Source organism: Sus scrofa, chromosome 4 (assembly GCF_000003025.6).
Source record: "Sus scrofa isolate TJ Tabasco breed Duroc chromosome 4, Sscrofa11.1, whole genome shotgun sequence".
Lineage (NCBI taxonomy): Eukaryota > Metazoa > Chordata > Mammalia > Artiodactyla > Suidae > Sus > Sus scrofa.
Window position 1 is genome coordinate 60504474 of NC_010446.5, and position 21817 is coordinate 60526290.

General features: G+C 34.7%; 1 protein-coding gene across 5 annotated transcripts in view; it reads right to left on the reverse strand.

Annotated features, from left to right (window-relative positions):
* The window catches only part of HNF4G (hepatocyte nuclear factor 4 gamma), a 135665-nt gene continuing 114762 nt past the window's right edge, over positions 915-21817 (reverse strand). For all 5 annotated transcript variants that reach the window (XM_021089186.1, XM_021089183.1, XM_021089184.1 and 2 more), the window contains 7 exons: positions 18625-18731; positions 16646-16801; positions 13507-13594; positions 10909-11061; positions 10427-10663; positions 9412-9534; positions 915-3427 (listed from right to left, as the gene is read on the reverse strand). In XM_021089186.1, coding sequence (XP_020944845.1) covers positions 3306-3427; positions 9412-9534; positions 10427-10663; positions 10909-11061; positions 13507-13594; positions 16646-16801; positions 18625-18731 — 986 coding nt within the window. In that variant the 3' untranslated portion in view covers positions 915-3305. The remainder of the gene's footprint in view (positions 3428-9411; positions 9535-10426; positions 10664-10908; positions 11062-13506; positions 13595-16645; positions 16802-18624; positions 18732-21817) is intronic.

Consider the following 21817-nt stretch of genomic DNA (forward strand, 5'->3'; position numbering starts at 1 on the left):
CTGGAGTTGGCATGAGCTGTGGCTTGGATCTGGTGTTGCTGTGGCTGTGGTATAGGCCAGAAGCTACAACTCTGATTCGACCCCAGCCTGGAACTTCCATATGCTATGGATGCGGGCCTGAAAAGACAAAAAGAAACAAGAAAAAGAAATTACCTGCTTCATATTTTGAATGGTGGTTTGAAAACTTCTTAAAATAGTAACTACTAAGTAAAAATACAGTTTAGTAATAATCTGGGCAAATGCGGTAGGGATGGACTGTTTGTATACAGATAAGCTCTAAAAAATTGAAAGATATTAAAAATCATAGACTTTCAAAACTTGGTGAAAAATACCAGCTAAAACAGCTGCAATAATTGAATATAGTTACTACAGAGCAGAACATGAAGAGCAGGACTACAGGTTTTCACTTTACACGTTAAGTATAACTTGGGTTTTAAAATGATGTACACATACTACCCTGTTAAGAATGAAAATAAAGTAAAACCTAGTAGAATTCTACAAATGTAAAATCATTGGTCTTCATAACATAAGAGACTTTACAAAGAAGCTTGAAATGTGAACAAAGGGTACCAGCCATTAAAACATTTAGGTTAAAAATTTATATGCCACATTTACGTGTACAGTGTTTAAGCCCGCCTAGGTCATCTTTTTAAATTATGTTGACAAAACTTTCAAGTAAAACAACATAATTAAAGTACAAATGTGAAGATTCTCCCTTCAATCAGTGACCAACTATATGATCATTTGAAGATGTGCTAATGAATTTTTTTCTGGCCTCTAAAGACTAACATTTGCAAACTCTACATAAATTTAATTACATAACCACATAAAATATATTATCGGTATCTCTAAATTTATGAAATCTTGTCTGAACCATAATGAAGCATCACACTTCAATATTTTTTTTTCTCAATTTTTATTTAGAAAGTTTAGTGAAACAACATGGTATCACAGTTTAGAAATATTTTAATCTCATTATAATTTAACATTTAAAAAAATCTAGTAATTTTTGATTTTCAACAATGAAATTTATAAAAATAATTTTGCATTTATAAAATGAATCATTATTCGACAATAAATTATTCCTTTTTATTACCTGAAAAAAAGTAGTGTGCTATATAAAAGCTATAACTTTCCTTATCAACATCTTGAAAATATGCTGAAAACTTCAGTTCTCCTTTGTCCAGCATTTTTGGCAGTTAAGTATACAAAATATTATATTACACATCCCCTGACTATAGTCATTAAAACAAATTTGTTGGCAATATTTTCTAAAACATGGCTGTTTAGTAAATATATGCAGATAAGTTAGAGTGTTCATTAAAATGATGTATGTTTTATATTTTAAAGGTTTTTTTACTATCTTCCAAGAGGACACACAAAAAATTAAACAGAAAACTACAAAATATATTTCCTCTTATAAAAATCAAAAGCATTTTTATTCATGAAATAGAGACACTAGCATAAATTAAAAAGGAAGAGCAAAGTTAAAATTTTCTTCTGTTCTCACTCTCTCAAAGATATATTTTAAGGTTTCCAGGTCCAGCTCTTAAAGGAACTTTATTGATTCTATTAAATCAATGAAGTTTCTCTGTAATCATTTTTCCATTTTAAGAGTTCATAAGTTGGTTAAAGTTAACAGATTTTTACTTTCAGGGTAGGTAGGGACTATGAAATCATAATCTTAGAAATTTTGAAAGGTTCTGTAAAAATCATTTAATGCAGTCTCTCAGAGTGGGGAAACCTTTTTTATATCATTAATAATTACTAAACCAGTTTTTCCCTGCTTCAGCAAATAAATGTGTGTGTGTGTAAGGGAGAGAGAAAGAAATACTGTTTCTTGAGGCAGCCCATCACTTGTTTTTAAATAAGCTGCAGCTTTAGATAATATCAAATAGTTTGAGGCTCCAATGAACTATAATTCTCAGTCCACTGATTTTTGAAAATATGCTGAGTTAGTGATTTAAATTTGTTTTTGCTTTCATCATAACCTCCTTGGTATATATTTTATTTTCTTTAATCCATTTAAAAGATTTCTTTTTAGAAGAAAGACTTACTGAAAGTACAAAAGTGTTTTCTTATTCATGCTGCAACAAATTTACACTTGTTGACATATAAATATGAGTTATAGGGAACCCAATGGATAATATTCAATGATCACTCAATTGCATATATTTAAGAACCACAGTAAGAAGCTCACACTTGCCTTCCAAACCAAAGATTATTCTTGTGAAAGTTAACCAGACCTGGGCTTGAATGTGGCACTCCTACTCCTTAGGTTAATAAACTTTGGTTAAATTACTTAAACCCTCTAAGCTAAAGGTTTATTTATAAACGAAAGATAATAATACCTCTCTTACAGGGTTGCTATGAGGATTAAATGAGGCAACATGTGTGTGACAGATGGCAAAATCATCTCCCACTATCAGAAGCCCAGAGATGTACAGTTTTAGCTGGCACCAGGCTTTCTACCTACAGACTACACTCCCAGCCTCCCTGAGAATTAGATGTGGACATGTGCCAAGTTCTAGTCAATGGATGACTACTTCTATATTGTCTTAGGAGAGAGAAATAAATGTATGCCTTGATTGAGCCACCCTTTGAAGGGTTACTCTTTTACAGTTTAGCCTGTATCCTAACTGATAAAATTAACACATTTTATTTTAATATACATCTTCAAATATAGGCAGAGTTCAAGGAATACCTTAGTCATCTTTGGAATGCCTATTTATAATTTTCTAAACTCTACACAGGCATATTTCACTGTGGGCTAAAAAGGTGCTTTTTAGACACAGGATAACCATAAGTAATCCTCCTTTGAAGAAATACATCCTATTCTACAGCAACGCTTAATCTTTCAGATTTGAAGGTTTGAAATTATAAAAAAAAAATGGTTCAATTAATATTAATCTGGGATTTCTGATCTACTGTTCTTCTTCAAAAAGAGTCCTTAGTTCTACATCACATCACCATAAAGCAATTATTTACACATTTAAATTAATAATAAGACAACAAATGAAAGGTATACATAAGATTCAACTGGTTCAGGCACAGTACAAAGGAAGGTGGAAAAAATATACTGTACAAACATATCAAAACTCAGATATACACTGATTGCATCTAAAGCTTTCAAACAATAGCAACAACAAACAAAATGAGCATATAAACAAGAATAGAGGATACCATCTTATAACAGCACCATGAAGAAGCCTTGGCTGAAAGTTTGGCAAAAGTGCTATCCTGAGATATTTCAAGACCAACAACATTTCACATTTATGCAGTGCCGTTCAGAAGTAAACATATTCTCACAATTGCTTTTGTTTGGAGAGAGGCTGATGAGAGATGACTGAAGCTTGGTTTGCAGCTATTTTGTAAGGTTCTTGTCCAGAGCCTTGAGGTGGGGAAGGAAGTGGGGTTTCAGGAGTTGCTAAAAAAGAATCAAAGAATTGTATGTAATGGCGACAGTCACCCTGGCCCATCCCATTATATCCTGCATGGCACCAATATGCATTACTTTATTTTGGATATGTTTTAAAAGACTGTATACAAAGTAGTGATTATAAGACATTATCAGGTCATTTACATACCATTGGAGATGCACTCCCATCTTACCTCCTTAAATAGCATTAAATTAGATCATATTTAAAAATCTTGATAGTCAATGGGTATTTTCTACCTTCATTTTCTTCCTTCTTTCCTGTCTCTCTTTCTTTCTTTTTATTTTATGGCTACACCCATGGCATATGGAAATTCCTGGGCCAGGGACTGAATTCAAGCCACAGCTATGTCAACACCAATCCTTTCAACCCACTGTGCCAGGCTGGGGATTGAACCCACACCTCCGCAGTGACCTAAGCCACTGCAGTCAGATTCTTAACACACTGTATGACAGCAGGACCTTCCTGCCTTTCTTGATAGCATTTATGAGCATCTGAGTCTCTCATAAACCCAGCAGAAAAGAGTTAAAATGAAAAGAATGAACAGAAAGCTAGTTTTTCCCCAAAATCTTAGAAAACAAATGTTAACAATACTTGCAATCAAAACAGCACATAAAACATGATTGGTTTAGATTTCACTAACTCATTAGATGACATAAAAAAATTAAGGCAAGATAACTTTTCAGATGCTTTGAAATCTATGCTGTAGTTAAAAGCATCTGAAAAATACTAGCTTGGTCACTTCAAAATTATTCTATTACAATTGACCTTGGCTTTCCCTATCAATGCAAAGGTCACTGAGTAATTTAAAAAAGATGTTACAATTAGAATATTTCATTGTCTATAACAGTATTTCCTTGAATTGGCAAATTTTTGCCGTATTATAAAATAATCTAAGGGGAAAAAATAAATAAATAAATAAATAAAAATAAATTAAAAAAGGAGTTCCCATCCTGGCGCAGCAGAAACGAATCCGACTAGGAACCAGGAGGTTTCGGGTTCGATCCCTGGCCTTGCTCAGTGGGTTAAGGATCTGGCATTGCCATGAACTGTAGTGTAGGTCACAGACGCAGCTCAGATCTGGCATTGCTGTGGCTGTTGCATAGGCCGGCAGCTGTAGCTCTGATTAGACCCCTAGCTTGGGAACCTCCAGATGCCATGGATGTGGTCCTAAAAAGACATAAGACAAAAGACAAAAAATAAAAAATAAAATAAAATAATCTAGGAGCCATTCTCTAACTTTTAAAAACTTGAAATAGTTTAGTACTTATATTTATTATTACTCCATATATTTAACAGAAGAAATAGAAAATGTTTGATGATCAGAATGGGGCATTGCAAACTTTATCCATTGGTTTTCTGAACAGTTTAAAAAATATATAGAAAGAAGAGAACAGTCCCTTTTGCCTGTTTTTTTTTTAAATATATCAACTTTATATAATTAAGTATGAATTAGCAATTACTTAAAAATAACATTTTTAGATATAATTTAATTAACAAAAGAATCACCAAATTTGCTTAAAAATTATTTCTAGGAGTCCCTGTTGTGTAAAGAACCCAACTGGTGTGCATGAGGATGCAGGTTTGATCCCTGGCCTTGCTCAGTGGGTTAAGGATCCAAGTTGCTGTGAGCTGTGTTGTGGGTCATAGACACGGCTCAGATCCCATGTTGCTGTGGCTAAATACATACAAATATATATGTATTTAGGATAGATCAAATAGTGCAGTAGTCTGCTCTAAAAGACCAAAAAAGTAAACATGAACTTAAATTTTTGTGTGTGCTTGTGTTTAATGTTTTGCTTTGTGTAAAATATTAACTGTTCCAAATAAGCACAGGCAAAATAAAGTTGCCCTTTACAAATTAGTCTCTTAAATATTATGTTGAAAGAGGTAAAATAACAATGAAAAGTTTGATGATGTGGTTCTAAAATGATTAGGGTTAGTCATAGGCTTTTAAAATACTAGAAAACTAGCATTTAAAAAGTAAAGGATTCAACCACGAGCAAAATTTTAAGCTTTCTTGCCAGTTGTCTATAATGTTTAATGTGTTGTTAATGTGTTTTATTTTCCAAGTTTATAAATAACTGATCTCTAAGAGACAAGACTTTTTGGTGTGCTTTTGGGATGGGCTCGCTCTGTTATTGACTATTAATTACATGAAAATGGTAACATTTTCTTGCTAAGAATGGTCCAGTGTGAAGGTCCCTCAAAAAATTAAAACTAAACTGAAGAAAACAAAAACACTAATTTTTTTTTTTTTTTTTTTTTTTTTTTGGTCTTTTTGCCTTTTGTAGGGCCGCTCCCTCGGCATATGGAGGTTTCCAGGCCCGGGGTTTAATTGGAGCTGTAGACGCCAGCCTACGCCAGAACCACACCAACGCAGGATCTGAGCCACGTCTGCAACCTACACTACAGCTCACGTCAGCGCTGGATCCTTAACCCACTGAGCAAGGCCAGGGATCAAACCCGCAACCTCATGGTACCTAGTCGGATGCGTTAACCACTGTGCCATGATGGAACTCCCAAAAATGCTAATTTGATATATGCCCCTTAATGTTTTTTTACAGCAGCAGTATTTACATTTACCAAGATAGGGAAACAACCTAAAAGTCCATCAACAGATTAACAGATGAAGAAGATGTGGAATGTGTATGTGTGTGTAGTGTACATAAATAGATAGATAGATAGATAGATAGATAGATAGATACATATATCTCTCTATATATAATATTACTCAACTGTTAAAAAAATGCAATTTTGTCATTTACAACAACATGCATGGACCTGTAGGATATTATACTTAATGAAATAACTCAAACAGAGAAAGACAAATACTATATATTTTCACTTATATGTGGATTCTGAACAATAAAACAAGTGACTGAAAATAACAAAGGAGAAGTAGACTCATAGATACAGAGAACAAACTAGTGGCTATTAGTACGAAGTGGGTAAGGAATTAGATAGGAGAAGGGGATTGAGAAGTGCAAACTACTAGATGTAAAATAGATAAGATACCATGATGTAATGCACAACACAGGGAATATAGCCAATAAATGTGATACAATCTATAAAAATATTGAATCACTATGTTGTACACCTGAAACTAATATAACATTGTAAATCAACCATATTCCAAGAAAAAAAAAAAGAATGGTCCCAAACGAATGTCTTTCAAGTACATTAGGGCCCACAGAATAAATGTGCTATACTGTACATCATTAGCATATTTTAACAATTTCATTTCTGCCTCTGTCATTTACTCAATGGACTTTGTGTTCAGAAACAATTTACAATAGACCTACCATCATATATATCTACAGGATAGCATTGTGAACATTCATTTCTGTGGCTTCTACTCTCTCTACCACTAGGTAGCAATTAGACTGAACTCACTAAATGGTTGTCACATTGTACTGGACATTTGAGTAAAACAAAACTGTAACTAGCTAGTAAGGGCTATTGTAAATTTAGTAGGCAATACAGATAATCGTAGTAATTACATCTCAATAACTCAAGACATCTCAGTGAGGTGGCTGGTTTAGTGTTTACAGGCAATAAATCAAAGGTGAATCTGGGATTAATTAGTATAAATTCAGAAGCAATTAATTCTAGATATTTTGTCAAGGAGAGATTTTTAATCTCCAAGGTGGTTTATAAAAATAAAATTTGTGTTAAATCTGCATTAATATCATATTAATTAGCTACTAATGATCCCTAGTACATAATTAGTCCAAAGAACTAAAGAAGCTGAAGGTCTTCTCTTCGCACAATTCTAATATTCACGAATTTTCAGTTATTATAGCTTAGTTAAATGGCACCAGACTTTGGAAAATATAGTTCAAATTTCAGTTAGCACAGTAACTCAAATTAACTGTGAGTGGTTCGTAAACACAAACTAACTAGTTAGTGAGATAGTGTTAGCTCACTGCTAATTCCTCAGTCTACAAATAATTACTGAAATAATAAATGTGCGTTTTGACCAGTGACCAATCACATCACATCCTTCAGTCTGTCCATCATTGGTCAATGAATATATTTCATTCAGTTCACACACTGACTACAATGCATATAGTTGTGTTACCTGCTTGTCTCTCTCCCAATGATAAATTCACATGACATTTGCAAAAATGGACAGTTGAAAGAGAACTAACCAAAAGGAATGAATGTGCAGTAGAGAAACAAAAAATGATAATGATTGAAGTGAAATTGAAGTTGAACATAAATGAAGTTACAGAAGACATGGAACTGCTGACTATGGAAACACTGACACCACTGCTTGATTCTTTTAAAAGTATCCAAGAACTCAGTGAAGGAAAACTTGTCACCATAAATGAGGAAAACAAATTGTGTTAAAAGAGATCCCAGAGGAAGTGAAACTGGCAAAAAAGTCACATCAAATGGATTCTCAGAGACATTTCAGGATATTGAAAATGCAAAGGATAAAATGTTGGAAGTTAACCCGAACTTCCAAAAGAGTAAAATTCACCAAAGATGCTCACTTCCTCTTATAAGTTATTGGAGGAGGTGGCAACCACTGTTGAAACTACTCTTCAGATCTGTTTTACCAAGACAACATATTAATTCTCCAAGTTTCTAATATTTTAAATTACAGTGTACTAAATATTAGAATTGCTATTTTAAGCTTCCCAATATATTTATAACATATAATTAAAAGAATTATTAGTGTTTTCATGAAAAGATGTTTAACATCACTCATTATTAGAGAGATGTAAATCAAAACCACTCTGAGGTACCACCTTACACCAGCCAGAATGGCCATCAACAAAAGTCTACATCAATAAGTGCTGGAGAGGGTGTAGAGAAAAAGGAACCCTGTTACACTGTTGGTGGGATTGTACACTGGTGAAACCACTGTGGAAAACAGTATGGCGATTCCTCAGAAAACTCAAAATAGAACTCCCATTTGATCCAGCAGTCCCACTCCTGGGCATCTATCCAGAGAAAACCATGAGTCGAAAAGACACATGTACTCTGATGTTCATTGCAGCACTATTTTCAACAGCCAAGACATGGAACCAACCTAAATGTCCATGGACAAAGGAGTGGATCAAGAAGAAGTGGTACATATACACAATGGAATATTAATCAGACATTAAAAGGAAAGAAATACCAGCATTTTTAGCAACATGGATGGACCTAGAAATTATGCTAAGCGAAGTCAGTCAGACAATGAGACAGCAACATCAAATGCTTTCACTTACATGTGGAATCTAAAAAAAGGACACAGTGAACTTCTTGGCAGAACAGATACTGACTCACAGACTTTGAAAAATTTATGGTTTTCACAGGAGACCGTTTGGGGGATGGGGGGATGCGCTAGGGTTTGGGATGGAAATGCTATAAAATTGGGTTGTGATGATTGTACAACTATAAATATAATAAAATGCATTGAGTAACTAAAAAAAAGAAAAAATAGGAGCAAGCATAAAAAAATAAATAAATAATTCTTAGTGTTTTGACAAACATATTTAAATGTCACAAGCAATCATAATTTTCTCATTGATTCTTAAGATTCCTTTGCATGGGGAGTTCCCATCGTGGCTCAGTGGTTAACAAACCCGACTAGCATCCATGAGGACACGGTTCAATCCCTGGCCTTGCTCAGTGGATTAAGGATCCAGTGTTACTGTGCTTCCTTTGCATGGGTCCAACTTAGTCATTTTTATGGTCAACCAAAGCTAGGACTGCTTGTATATTCTTCTGTGCTTCCTGAGCGTATGAAGTATAAGGATTTAGGTACTCATATTTCCCTTTTAGGGAACAAACTCAGACCTAAGGAGAATAAGTGACTTGCTAAGTATCACAATCTCCCACAATTCAGTCCTGGAAAAGAAATTATGTCCAATTTTTACAATTTGGGGGTAATACTAGATTCTTTCCTCAAACTCCACTTTTTCTTGGTAATTAAGTTTAAGAGATATTACGATTCAAAAGTAGCCCAAGTACTTACAGATCTGGTCTGTATGAACTAGGGTTGACATGGGACCCAAAAGTATAGTTTGTCCCGTTAATGGATCTTGAGATAAATGTGGGTGCATCGGATGATGGAGATGGTTAGTATCACTGGAAGCACCTAAGGAAGATAAAAAGATGCTTGCCTTAGTGATATTTAATCAGGAATAGCAAGGTTACCTTGGAATTAATGTTTTGATTGACAGCTTGAATATTGTTATTTTTGTAAAGTGCTTTTTGGGAATTCAAAAATAAATTAATAGAGCCACTGCCATATTAAAGACAACATCAGCTTTCAACGTACATTGGCTAGATTAATGTTGTATCATGTTACATTGTATATTAACAATGGACCTTCTGTGCGGTTTCATTAGGTTTGCTGCCTGTTGTTAAGGTAATTCCAAGAATCACTTACCTCAAGTTTACAGTATTTAGAATCACCCTAATAGCATAAACAAACAACTTTTATTTCAGAAAGATAGCATTAGAAACACATTAAGCACTAGAACCTAAAATTAAAGTGATTTTACAAGGAAATTTAATCTGGATCAGAACACAAAATAAAAGATTTCCTAAATTATGCCCGACATCTACTATAGCAATGAAATCCCATTTTTCCCTTCTCATCGGGTTGTGTAAACTAATTATTTCAGGAGCAGAAAGTGTATTTTTAAGGTATTTACTATACGCATTTTTTGGTTATGTTGCAATTCCTATGTCCTAGAGCTTTTAGAGGCGGTGAGGCATAGAAAATATAATATACTCCAAGAAGTACTAAAATAGGAAATATGCTTCTATTTATCATATTTGGAAGGACCTGGAAATTGAGATAAAAAGGGGTGGGGTGGAGTAAAGGTGGTGGAAGCGAGTAAGAAAGGAGGTTTGGATATGCTCAATATTTTTGTATTTTTGAGTACATTAACATCACAGACAAAAAGCAAACAGGTCAAGTTTGTTCTAGAATACGCTGTGGGAAGCTAATAAATAAGAGAGAAACTGTTAAGCATACTCACCACCCAGTAACATTTCCTGAAGAAGATTGTCGATTTTAACCATCCCAAAAAGTTTAACAAATTGAATTTGCTCAATCATTTGCCAAGTGATGCTTTGCAATGTGGGCAGGAGCAGGAGCAGCTCTCCAAACCTGCCGCGGGAATCATACTGCCGGTCATTGATGTAGTCTTCCAAACTCAGCTGTACTTGGAACCGCATGTTTTTAATCTTCACTGGATCACTTAGCCCTTTTGCATCTAATAAAGAAATAAAGAGGGCAGTCTAAATACTCAGTCTTACTAGAGGGTGTACTTTTTTTTTGGACATGACCCCAGTGTACTGGAGTTCTGGGGCCAAGGGTCAAACCCATACCACAGCAGTGACAATGCCAGATCCTTAACCTGCTGAGCCACCAAGGAATTCAAAGAGTAAATATTTTCATATTTTAAAAAGTAGTTTAATTTCCACTACAATTATTTTTAATGGAACTTTGGAAACAAACCTGGATCAAAAAATACAATTGCTTTCAAACAAGCATATTCATTGTCATCAATCTGAATTTCCTGAAAGGGCCGGACCAGCTCATCTAGAACCCGATTGGCCACACGGCTGATTTCAACTTCACAGCTGTTGCGGTGGATAACGTAATTGTTTCCTAGGTAAAACAATACATAAATAAACATTAAAAATAATCACTCCACACATACAAAAACTGTCAGATTTTGTTTAAATGTTTACAAATCAACGTTTTAAATGTTTTTCCCTTGAAGAAATAGGAATGGCACTTCCTCTGTCAATAGTATTGTTAGTTCTGTTAGAAAAACTTAAGAACACTGATGGGATCAATAACATTGATAATATGATCACATGCATTTTAACAGCCTCGGTCACTGGTGATAATACTAAAGTACAGACTAATAACAAGCTAATTATTGACAAGGGAGAAACAAGATATAACGATTAGCTTTCCACTATGTCAGTTAGCTATTAGTGCCTTAACTCATTAATGAGCATAATTACAAAACCTAAAGAATCTCTCTGGCTTACAGTGAATTGGAAGCAGCATTCCTTTAGGGGTCTAGGAGTATGTAGGTGTAACAACGACTGAGACATAATTTTAACAAGCCTAAGTCGATGAAGTTGCTTTTTTAAAATTAGTGTGTATACTCTCATGAGTTGCCTTATCACATAGTAAATTCTCTCCTCTTGGGCTTTTTTAAATAGAGATGGGATGATCACTTTATAAGGCTGAATTCAAGGGAGTTCAGAAATTGGACAGAAAGCCGGACCACCTTATTCGTAAAGACGTTGCACCTTAGAATGTCTCTGGCCGTAATATGATAATACCATAGCTTCTAAAATATTAGAAAATTGGAAGCTTATTTTAGCCTCTAAAATAACAGCTAAATGTTTATGTTTGGTTTTATAAAAATTGGAATATTTTGAATTCTTTCACTGAGGGCAAAGACGATCTTCAATATAATAACGTGTGCAAAAATGTTTTTTAAAAATGTAGCCCTGCTCTTCTCATGAAAAGTTAAATTGCCTAATGATTTAGGGTAAAACAATTTAGAACTGTGTAGCAAAATTGTTTTGTGTTGTATGTATATTGCATGCAAATGCATACAGAGAACAGTATTGTAGGGGTCCTGAAAATGTAAGAGAGCATTTAATAGAATTTTAAGACAGTCTCATTAGATGGTCTAGGATCCTGCCGCTATTCCTTACTTGCTTTGTGATCTTAGGGAAACTTTCTCTGCCTTCATTTCTCCACCCACAAAACAGGCTGAAAAATAACACTACCTATGACCTAGGATTGCTGTAAGGATGAAATGAGACCATGTCCATATGTGTGTAAAGAACTTAAAGCAATACATTTTAGATAGTAAGTTCTCAATAAATAGTAGCTGATTGGGATATTATGTTCAATTTATTTATATTTGGGACAACATATGTCACAAAAATACAGCAGACTATTTAGTCATCATTTCACACCATCAAAGGGAAGTAGAGTCAATAAGCAGTATAGGGATCGGCTCTCTCAATAAGAAACCTAATTTTCTAAGTTAAGAGCACTTTCTTAATGGAGACACAAGCTCTTTCCCTCTGTGACTTATTCTACCTGCCCTCTATGTTCCACCTCCCAGCCTATGTTTGCCTGTTGCAGTACTGCTATTTCCTATCAGGATTTTTCCAGACACTGTCACCAAAATTTTTCTTAAATTTGGGATTTTGTAGCATATCAAAGCTCACGAGATCACAAGAAATAAACATGTTCCTTAAAAGAGAGAACTTTACCCAATAGTCTGTGATAATCTACATGGGAAAAGAATCTGAAAGAGAATGGATGTGTTAACATGTATAAATGAATCACTTTGTTGTGCAGCAGAAAAGATCACAACCCTGCAAATCACCTCTATTTCAATAAGACTTTAAACAAAGAAAAAAATAATATACACCATAATTTTTAGGTAGATACTAAGGTGTCGGAAACAACCCTGGGCCTTCATAAGATGGTGACACGAATCACTAATTCTTTGTCCTGCTATGAAGTAAACATACATCAATACTATGTTTCTTGAGCAACATCTCTTTCTTATTTTTATTTAGTTATTTATTTTGCTTTTTAGGGCCATACCCGCAACATACGGAAGTTCCCAGGCTAGGGATCAAATTGGAGCTGTAGCCGGCCTACAGCACAGCCACAGCAATGCAGGATCTGAGCCGCATCTGCCACCTACACCACAGCCCAGGGCAATGCTGGATCCACCAGATCCATAACCCACTGAGCAAGGACAGGGATTGAACTCGCATCCTCGTGGACACTAGTTGGATTTGTTTCTGCTGAGCCACGGCGGGAACTCCTCTCTTTTATTTTTAAAGCTTAATGCACCCTGAATATCTCAATGCACTCTGAACTTGCTTGTGATAAAGGCAAGGAAAATCAGGGCTTGAGTGAGCACCTGACCAATTAGTTCAATTTGTGAGGAGACAGCACCATTTGACAGTGTCAACGAATGCCTGTACCTTCAGAGTACAGAACAGACCCAGTGGAAGGATGGAGCATGCATAATTGTTCTCAAATTAGAGAAAGACTTACCCAAAAGCAAAATGTCTTTATATGCCATAGATCTCTTTGTAGCTCCAAGCAGTAAATGTTCCCCTGCGTGAGCTCTCAACAGTGCCACCTTAATGAAAAATTCCAAGATTAACAATTAATTATAAAATGTAATGATTAAAAGATTGTATAATATGAGTCTGATTAACTTAGTGTTCTTTAAGATGGGGACTTTTTTTTTTTTTAACAAACTATAGTAGCCAGAGATTCTTGTCATTATTAAGCCTTCTATTTTTCTATTTTAGCATGTCAACAGAGTTTTACTTTTTGAAATTTTTAAACCTAACAAGTCAATACAATGGCAACAACAACAAAAAAAAAAAAAAAAGAAGAAGAAGAAGAAAAAAAGAACAGAACAGTTCAGTGTTTGGGAGTAAATGATGTTTGGAATAGAGTCAAGCAAATCAGAGTTCACATTCCAGCTTGGTCGCTTACAACCTGTTTAACCTTATGTTAGTTAACCAGTATGTCTGGGACTCATTTGTGGTCATCTATCAAATGGAGATAGTGACAAAAATCTCAAAGTGTGGTTAGGAGAACTAAAAGAGAAAATATATGTAAAAATGTGATCTCTTCCACTTAATAAACTGAGGAAACAAAAGCAAAGCCAAGCTTTGTGATGTAGTGAAATGAAGATTGGGAATTCTGGGTTTTCTAGATTGAAACTTTAATTCTGCAGGAAGCTCTCAAATGAGCTCAACTGCCTTCTGAACATCATCAGTAGGAGGAATAGGAAGCATTTCAAATTGAACACATCAAAGTGATGCTTCTCTAACATCTTCATCATCTTATTAAATGGCGCCATCATCCAAAACGCTTTTTCATGTCAAAAACAAGAGTCCATTCGAACCTACATCTAAGTGTGTGGTAAATCTTATTGCTGCTTCACTACTGCTATCACCCTTGCCCAAGCCTTGTTCATTCCTCACCTGGCCCAACACAATACACTCCAAAGAGCTAATAGGTATTCCTGCTTCCTTTCTGGTCCCTCCATCCTAAGTCTGTCTTGATAGACAGCTTCTAAGATGATATTTGTATAATGATAATCACTTAATATCACTCCCTGCTAAAAACTCTTCACTGGTTTCTTATTCTCCTTAGAATAAAATCCAAACATCTTAACCATGGCCTCACATGAGGTGATGGCTCGATGCTCCCCCTACCCAACCCCCGTGTCTCTGCTCATTTTTCTCTGGGCACTTTATGCCGGCCCTCAGAGCCTTTGAACTTGCTGTTCCTGGATCCAGAATGATTTCTCCCCTAGATCTGACATGCTTGGCCCCATGCCACCAGGTCTGAGGAAAAATCTAATCCCCAATTTAAAGTATGTTACCATCCCATCTCCAGTCATTCCCCAACAACTCATCCCATGTCATTTTATAGAACTTATCCCCACCTAGAATTAACTTTGCTCATGATCTGTATATTTTTATTGTCTGTCTCTCCCAAATAGAATGTGAATTTTATGAGAATGGTGATGTAATCTGTATTTTTAGTGCCAATACTTACAGAGCCTAAAACTGAACAATAGTTCTAATAAATAAATATTTGTTTGATGAATTTGCTGAGTGAATTTAACTGACCTATGGTTCAGTTTTATAAACTATTAAAGTGGAGATTATAAAATTCATGCCGCTGAGCTCCTGAGAGCTTTAAATAAAATAATGTAACATATAATGCAACTGAAAACTAATTACCTAGTGCCTTACCCACTGAACATTCACCAATGGACATTCACCAACCCATGGCTATTAATGTGATACTGTTAATATTAAAGTGTTAGTTGGTAAATCAAAACTATTATTGACAAGTTACCGGATTTCAGTTTCCCGATTTTTAAATCATAGTCTTCACATATGTCAGCAACTTTTAAAGAAGAATGATAATAAAAATATAAAACTGATAAATAACATAACCTTACTTATATGGCTTGGGGTGAGACAAGTAAGTTTTAGCAATTTAGCATTATTCACTCTGAAATAACCTTCTGAGCCAAGCTATCTTTATGATATGTCCATAACCATGACTCATACCAGGAAGGGAGTTACAGGACATATTAAGAATGATTTCAGGTTTCACAGTATTTTCTTTTTGTCACTAGGTGAAATGTGCTCCTGGAAATATAACTGCTAACTTGCTGTGATTACTTTTATTTTTGGTTGTGTCAATATTTTGCCCTTCTTTGGTTTTTAAACAATCTTGCACCTTTCCCTTTGATTGTTTCTTTGTTTTAGTGTATCAGTGATAAAAGGAGCACTGGTCCGAGGGTGTAAAAATCGACACTGGTTATATTGTATATCATATTTCATTCAATCCGGAAAATTTCAAATTATTTACATCCACAAAATATTATATACTGCTTAGAGGAGTTTAAAATGAATCTTAAAAAAATAAATCTAATCTTTATTGACTAGAAAATGGAACTTCTTAACTATTCACTAAAAATATCTTAATATGCACAGGACACAATATGAACATGGATACATTAGGAAGAGATCACTCTATCTGAATTCTATTTTCTGTAGATTTCAGAGCACAACTCTACAGACTTTTTTTTTCTTACCATATTTATAATTTTTACACAGTGAATGCTATGATAAAACTGACAACATTAAAGGCAAAATCATATAAGTTAACTGCATGAAAGTGCCTACAAAGACACCCACACAACCTGTGTGATTTCTAGAAGTGGCCTGGTACTTCTGGATAATTTTATGCACACCTTCTGGTAAACACCAAGAGACCGTGGTGTCCCATTTGCCTCCCAAACTTTTAAACTTTTACTCTTTCCATACTTTGTCTCACAAAGGCAGATACCTGCTTTCTGTCTTTCTCCCTCACTTAAGCTCTTTAAACCTCAGGAGGAAATAACACGGGCTTGATCAACCCTCATCCAATCAATACATATGTACGACCCCTAAAATAGAAGTTAAACAGGCTGCCTCTTAATAGATTAAGGTGACTGAACAAGAAAACCAATCTTTTTCTCAGAAGATAATTTAACCTTTGTCAAAGATAGTAAATCGACTACAAATATAATTAAAAGAACAATGACAATGGCAAAAACTTAGCCAAGTTCAAAAAACTTTTTTAAAGCATTCAGAATCTCTTTAAATTATACCTGATCATCCAGTGGTAACTCACAGAAGGCAGGGATATATTTAGCCCATTCCACCAAGACTAAGAGCTGCTGTTTCATGGATTCACAGACATCACTGATACTGGCAATTTTCTTAACATTTATGTCAGTGCTTGCACCAGGGCTTGGGACTGAGATCTAGTATTAAGAACGTACATTAATTTGTCATTTAAAATAACACAAGACCAATATTTCTTTTTTTTTTTTCCTATGACTGCCATCATTAAAGTGAGCTTATCATTGTTATGGTATCTTGAAATGTACTAAACATCTTAAAATTGAGAAATAAAATACCTATCAGTACAAGTTAAATTGAGAACATTCACCACATGGCACCATGGTCTGGGAATAGTATCTTATTTTACTGGTCAAATCTGTAAAATAAGTTACTACAAGTTTTGGAGAGGTTCATAATTCAAAAGGACTATACAACGAGCTATAGGTTTCCAAATGAAATCATGTTGTGGGGTTTTATTTTTAATTAAAAATGTTACTTCCGGAGTTCCCGTCATGGCTTGCAGGAAACGAATCTGATTAGTATCCATTGAGAACTCAGGTTGGATCCCTGGCCTCGCTCAGTGGGTTAAGGATCTGGTGTTGCCACTGAGCTGTGGTGTAGGTCGTAGATGGGGCTCGGATCTGGTGTTGCTGTGTCCATGGCGTAGGCTGTCAGCTACAGCTCCAATTCGACCCCTAGCCTGGGAACGTCCATATGCTGTGGGTGGTGTCCTAAAAAGAAAAAAAAAATTAAAAACATTACTTCCATTAAGAAATACTTCCATTTTTAATAAGTTGTAATTTATGAAGAAAAGTTTCCATTGGGTAAAGTTTACCAAACTGAAGGAAAAAGATTTAGATGAGATGCCAGACCTTTAATGTTGCTGCATTCAAGGGAAGCCCATCCAAATGAAGTTAAAAAAAAACAAGCTTTGACTCAGCAACTTGAAAAGATGAACAAATAATGATGTTTTTAAAATTATATGTAATTTTGAACTATCTAAAATGTCAGTAGTGTTAAATGCCTTTCTGCTGAAAAAAAAAATCACTTCCTAAAAGTTTTTATACATTTAATTTTTGACCATGTGTGTGTGCATATGTATATGTCTTCCTGGAGTATATATAAATTTCCTCACAGCTCCTTTTAGGGCATACTCAAAATGCTTTATAGGACCATCAAGTAATCTTCAAGTAATGATGATGATAACGGTGATTAACCTCATCATATTACCCTGGTATTATCCAAAATGAAAGTAGTTGCACTGACTCATTATGGGGCCTGATTAATAGTTAGCTATTTCATAATTTGCTTTATATTAGAAAAATATGATTAACATTTCAAATAGGGGCAATGCTAAAGTAAACGTTCTTCAAGTTTTCTTTATTTGATTCTTCAGTGGTTTGTTTTTATTTATTCAACTGTTCACCTACATGTTTAAACTTTAGAACTGATATTCTCATTGTAGAAATGTAAAATAATAAACTTTCTCCTGTAGTTTCTGAATTCTGGCTCTTCCTTTAAATATCCATTTCCAAAGCAGGTGCCAAGGTGAGCTCTTGAGTCTAGAGGTCATTTTCAAGGAAGGAAGCTCTGATGATTTCTCAATACCCCCAAAGCTGTGGGTAACTAATTTTCCAGATTCAATCAATAAAACAAGATACTGCCCCTAGGGCATTGGGCTACACATTAAATATTTTAAATAGACCTTGTAAACAACTTTCCTTTTAAAAAACTTAGATTGAAATGCACTTCATTTTTCCATTTAAAAGATAGGAACTTGCCTGTGAAAGTCAAAAGTCAGTCAAAGGTCCAAGTAATATTTTCAAAGTAAAACTCTTAAATTCACATAGATGTAATTTATTATAGTAATGAGCATATTTGAATGAACTTATATCATTTTAACATCATGCCTAAACAAACAGCTGATTCTATCACGTAGGGTTAGATGCTAGTGAAGCAATACCTGGCGAGACCGAACCTCTGCCTGTGCCAGTGTATTAATGGAGGGGATATTGCTGCCATCGAATGTGCTTCTTCTGGTGCTTATTCTGTCACGCTCATTTTGCACAGCTAGGGGAGAAGATCACAGCATCTATTAGTCGGTTTTCTTCAATATATGTCAAAATACACAGTGTGACATCCAAAAAAAAAAAAAAAAGTAGGGTGAAAAGAGAGAAGAGATATTTCTACAAGACTTTGGGACGGGGGTAGGAGGCAGGAAGAAAAGTATGACTGAAGATATTTTTCATTCTGTACCACTTTTAAAGTAGAAAGAGCCAGGCTTGTCACTAGAGTTCATAAAATATTGCCTTTGGGGACTTTATGGTGGCACGCGTGTTAGAAAGTGTTGGATCAGCCAGTTCAGCCATGCTGTATCTTTACTAGGATGGTTTTCCATTCTCTCTGAGTTAATGATACCATAAGATAACTAGAGGAAGAGTACTGCCTGTGAGATTGACCAGGTCAAAGATAAGAGTGGATTCACTTGTCAGAAAATGTGAGTCATACATTTTGAAACTCCCATTTTTCTCTCGCTCTTCTAAAACACTAGCAAAAATGGAAGGTAAATTTATTTTAATTAGGGTTTCTTTCAGACTGAGATCTCATGATCTCTTATGAAACAAGGTCCTCGGGACAGTTTACAAATACCAATAAAGCAAAAGTTGCAGCCTCTAGGGGCCTCTCTTGAGAAGACTGAGATCTGAATACCAGCATTTTGGAACAATGAAGAAATATTAACTATTATATGAAAGTCTTCTAAGAAAGATACGGATCTACGTGTTTCAGAAAGGAAAAAAGAATAATGTGTATCTCCCAATTTTGTATTACAAACTACATTTTTAAATATAAGGAAGGGGGATACAAATTTGAATGTTTGTTATATATAGAATAATGTAAGTCAGATGTCAAAGTTGTATTTCAATATATGAGGCAAAATTATCTTCTCTTAACCAAAAAGTATGAAAACAAAGTATGTAGCCCCTGCATTATTTATTTTAATGCTCTACTCAATTCACCCAGAAAGACAAAACTATTGGAATTTCTTTCCGTAGTTATTTTTTTAATTAAAGAAATGTACCAATTCCTATGCTAAAATTTACTACCTAACCAAAACTTACTGTTACCTATCAACTCCATTAAGTTGAAAGAGAAAATACTACTCTTGCCTTTAAGAGTAATCTTTAGTTTGAGGGATCATTAATATTTTGTTTTTAAATCATATTTACTGGTAGCTTACTCCTTCTCTGTCTGTCTTTTTAAACATATACTGTTATTGACTTTCAGCCTAAATAGACTTATTTGGAAATATTTATATGGAGATAAAAAAATTAAAATGTAAGCTATGCCTTTATCAATTTCATTTATGAGATTAATCTTTAGAAAAACACTAAAAGATATGGTGACACATGTAATCTTGCTATTACCATTTTTGACATAAAAACATATTTACATGTGTTTCGATATAACTAACTTTAATATTATGCTGTAAATAAGAGAAATATATTTATTTTGAAAGCTAAAAGTCATTTCCTCATCTACTTAGGAAAAATTAATGCATTGTTCTATGAACAATATAAGATGTATTGTCACTATTTTTCTTTCTTTTAGGGCCACACCTGTGGCATATGGAAGTTCCCAGACTAGGGGCACCACCTACACCCTACACCACAGCCACAGCAATGCCAAATCCTTAATCCACTGAGTGAGGCCAGGTGTAGATCCTGCGTCTTCATAGACACTAATCAGGCTCATAACCACTGAGCCACAATAGGAACTCCCAATTGTCACTATTTTCAAAAATAATCTTATTTAACAAATTGTAAAATTCTTATTAAAGGAAATACAAAATTGTGATTTGTTTGTACTTTTGTAGAAGTGAAACAGAGGTTCAAGTAGAAATGGATAAAGATACCAACAAAGTATGTAGTTAATCCCATAAACTACCAAATACGCCACTAGAAATAAATCATTTTGAAATGAGAAAGTGTTTCTCCTTTAATTTTGTAAACTTCATTTTGCCTTCTTTTTTGAAACCAGCAACTGAATAAAACTAATGGAATTTTTGTCTCTTGAAAATAATGAGCAACAAAAGAAATTATGTTTAAGATATACTCGATTTTTCTTTTTTTCTTTTTTTTTTTTTTTTTTTTTTTTTTTTTTGCTTTTTAGGGCTGCATCTGCAGCATGTGGAGGTTCCCAGGCTAGGGGTCTAATCAGAGCTACAGCTCCACGTCACAGCCACAGCAACGCCAGATCCAAGCCGCGTCTGCAACCTCCACCACAGCTCACAGCAATGCCAGATCCTTATCCCACTGAGTGAGGCCAGGAATCAAACCCGCACCCTCATGGTTCCCAGTCAGATTTGTATCTGCTGTGCCACAATGGGAACTCCTGATTATTTTTTCCAAATCTGCAGTGTAATGATTTTCTCTAACTTATTTTAAATAGTGTGTGAAATAGTTCTGAAAAATATCTATTTGTATCTGATAGCGACAGGCACAGGCATGTGGCAAAACTGATAAGCACGAAATCTTATAGCGGCTATTCCCTGACAAACACTTAAATGTGCTGAACACTTTTGTTGCTAAATTAACCATAGTTATACTGTCAGAAGAAGTATATTTGGTATATTCTAAATGAAGTATATTTGATATATTCTAAACGAAATTAGCGCACATTAAAATAGAGCATCTAGTCTACAGTCTCTGTCCTGAATAGAATATAAGCTTCCTGAGAGGTGGAGATTATTTTGTTTGTTATGTTTGCTATTGAAACCTCAGCACCCAGAACAGTGTGTGGAAAGCAGACGGGCTCGATAAATTTGTGAAATACATAAATGAATGCATGAAAAGTCAATATTCACTTAATGCTTATGAAATGTATAAGACACTTACTGAGAATAAAAAGCGCATTTAAAATGCATTTATAATTTCATCCTATTAATATATTTTGTCATCTATCTTTTGGACAGGACAGTGAAACATTTTGTAGACAATAATTTTAATGCCAGGAATAACACAGTAATGGTCAGAATGGTGTCAAATCAATCACAAGGTAAAGACTGGCTCCACCACTTACTAGTGGGTATCAGTGTCCCTGAGTAAATTCTTAGTCAAGGAACTATAGATTCTCCACTGATGAAAATCATAATTCAT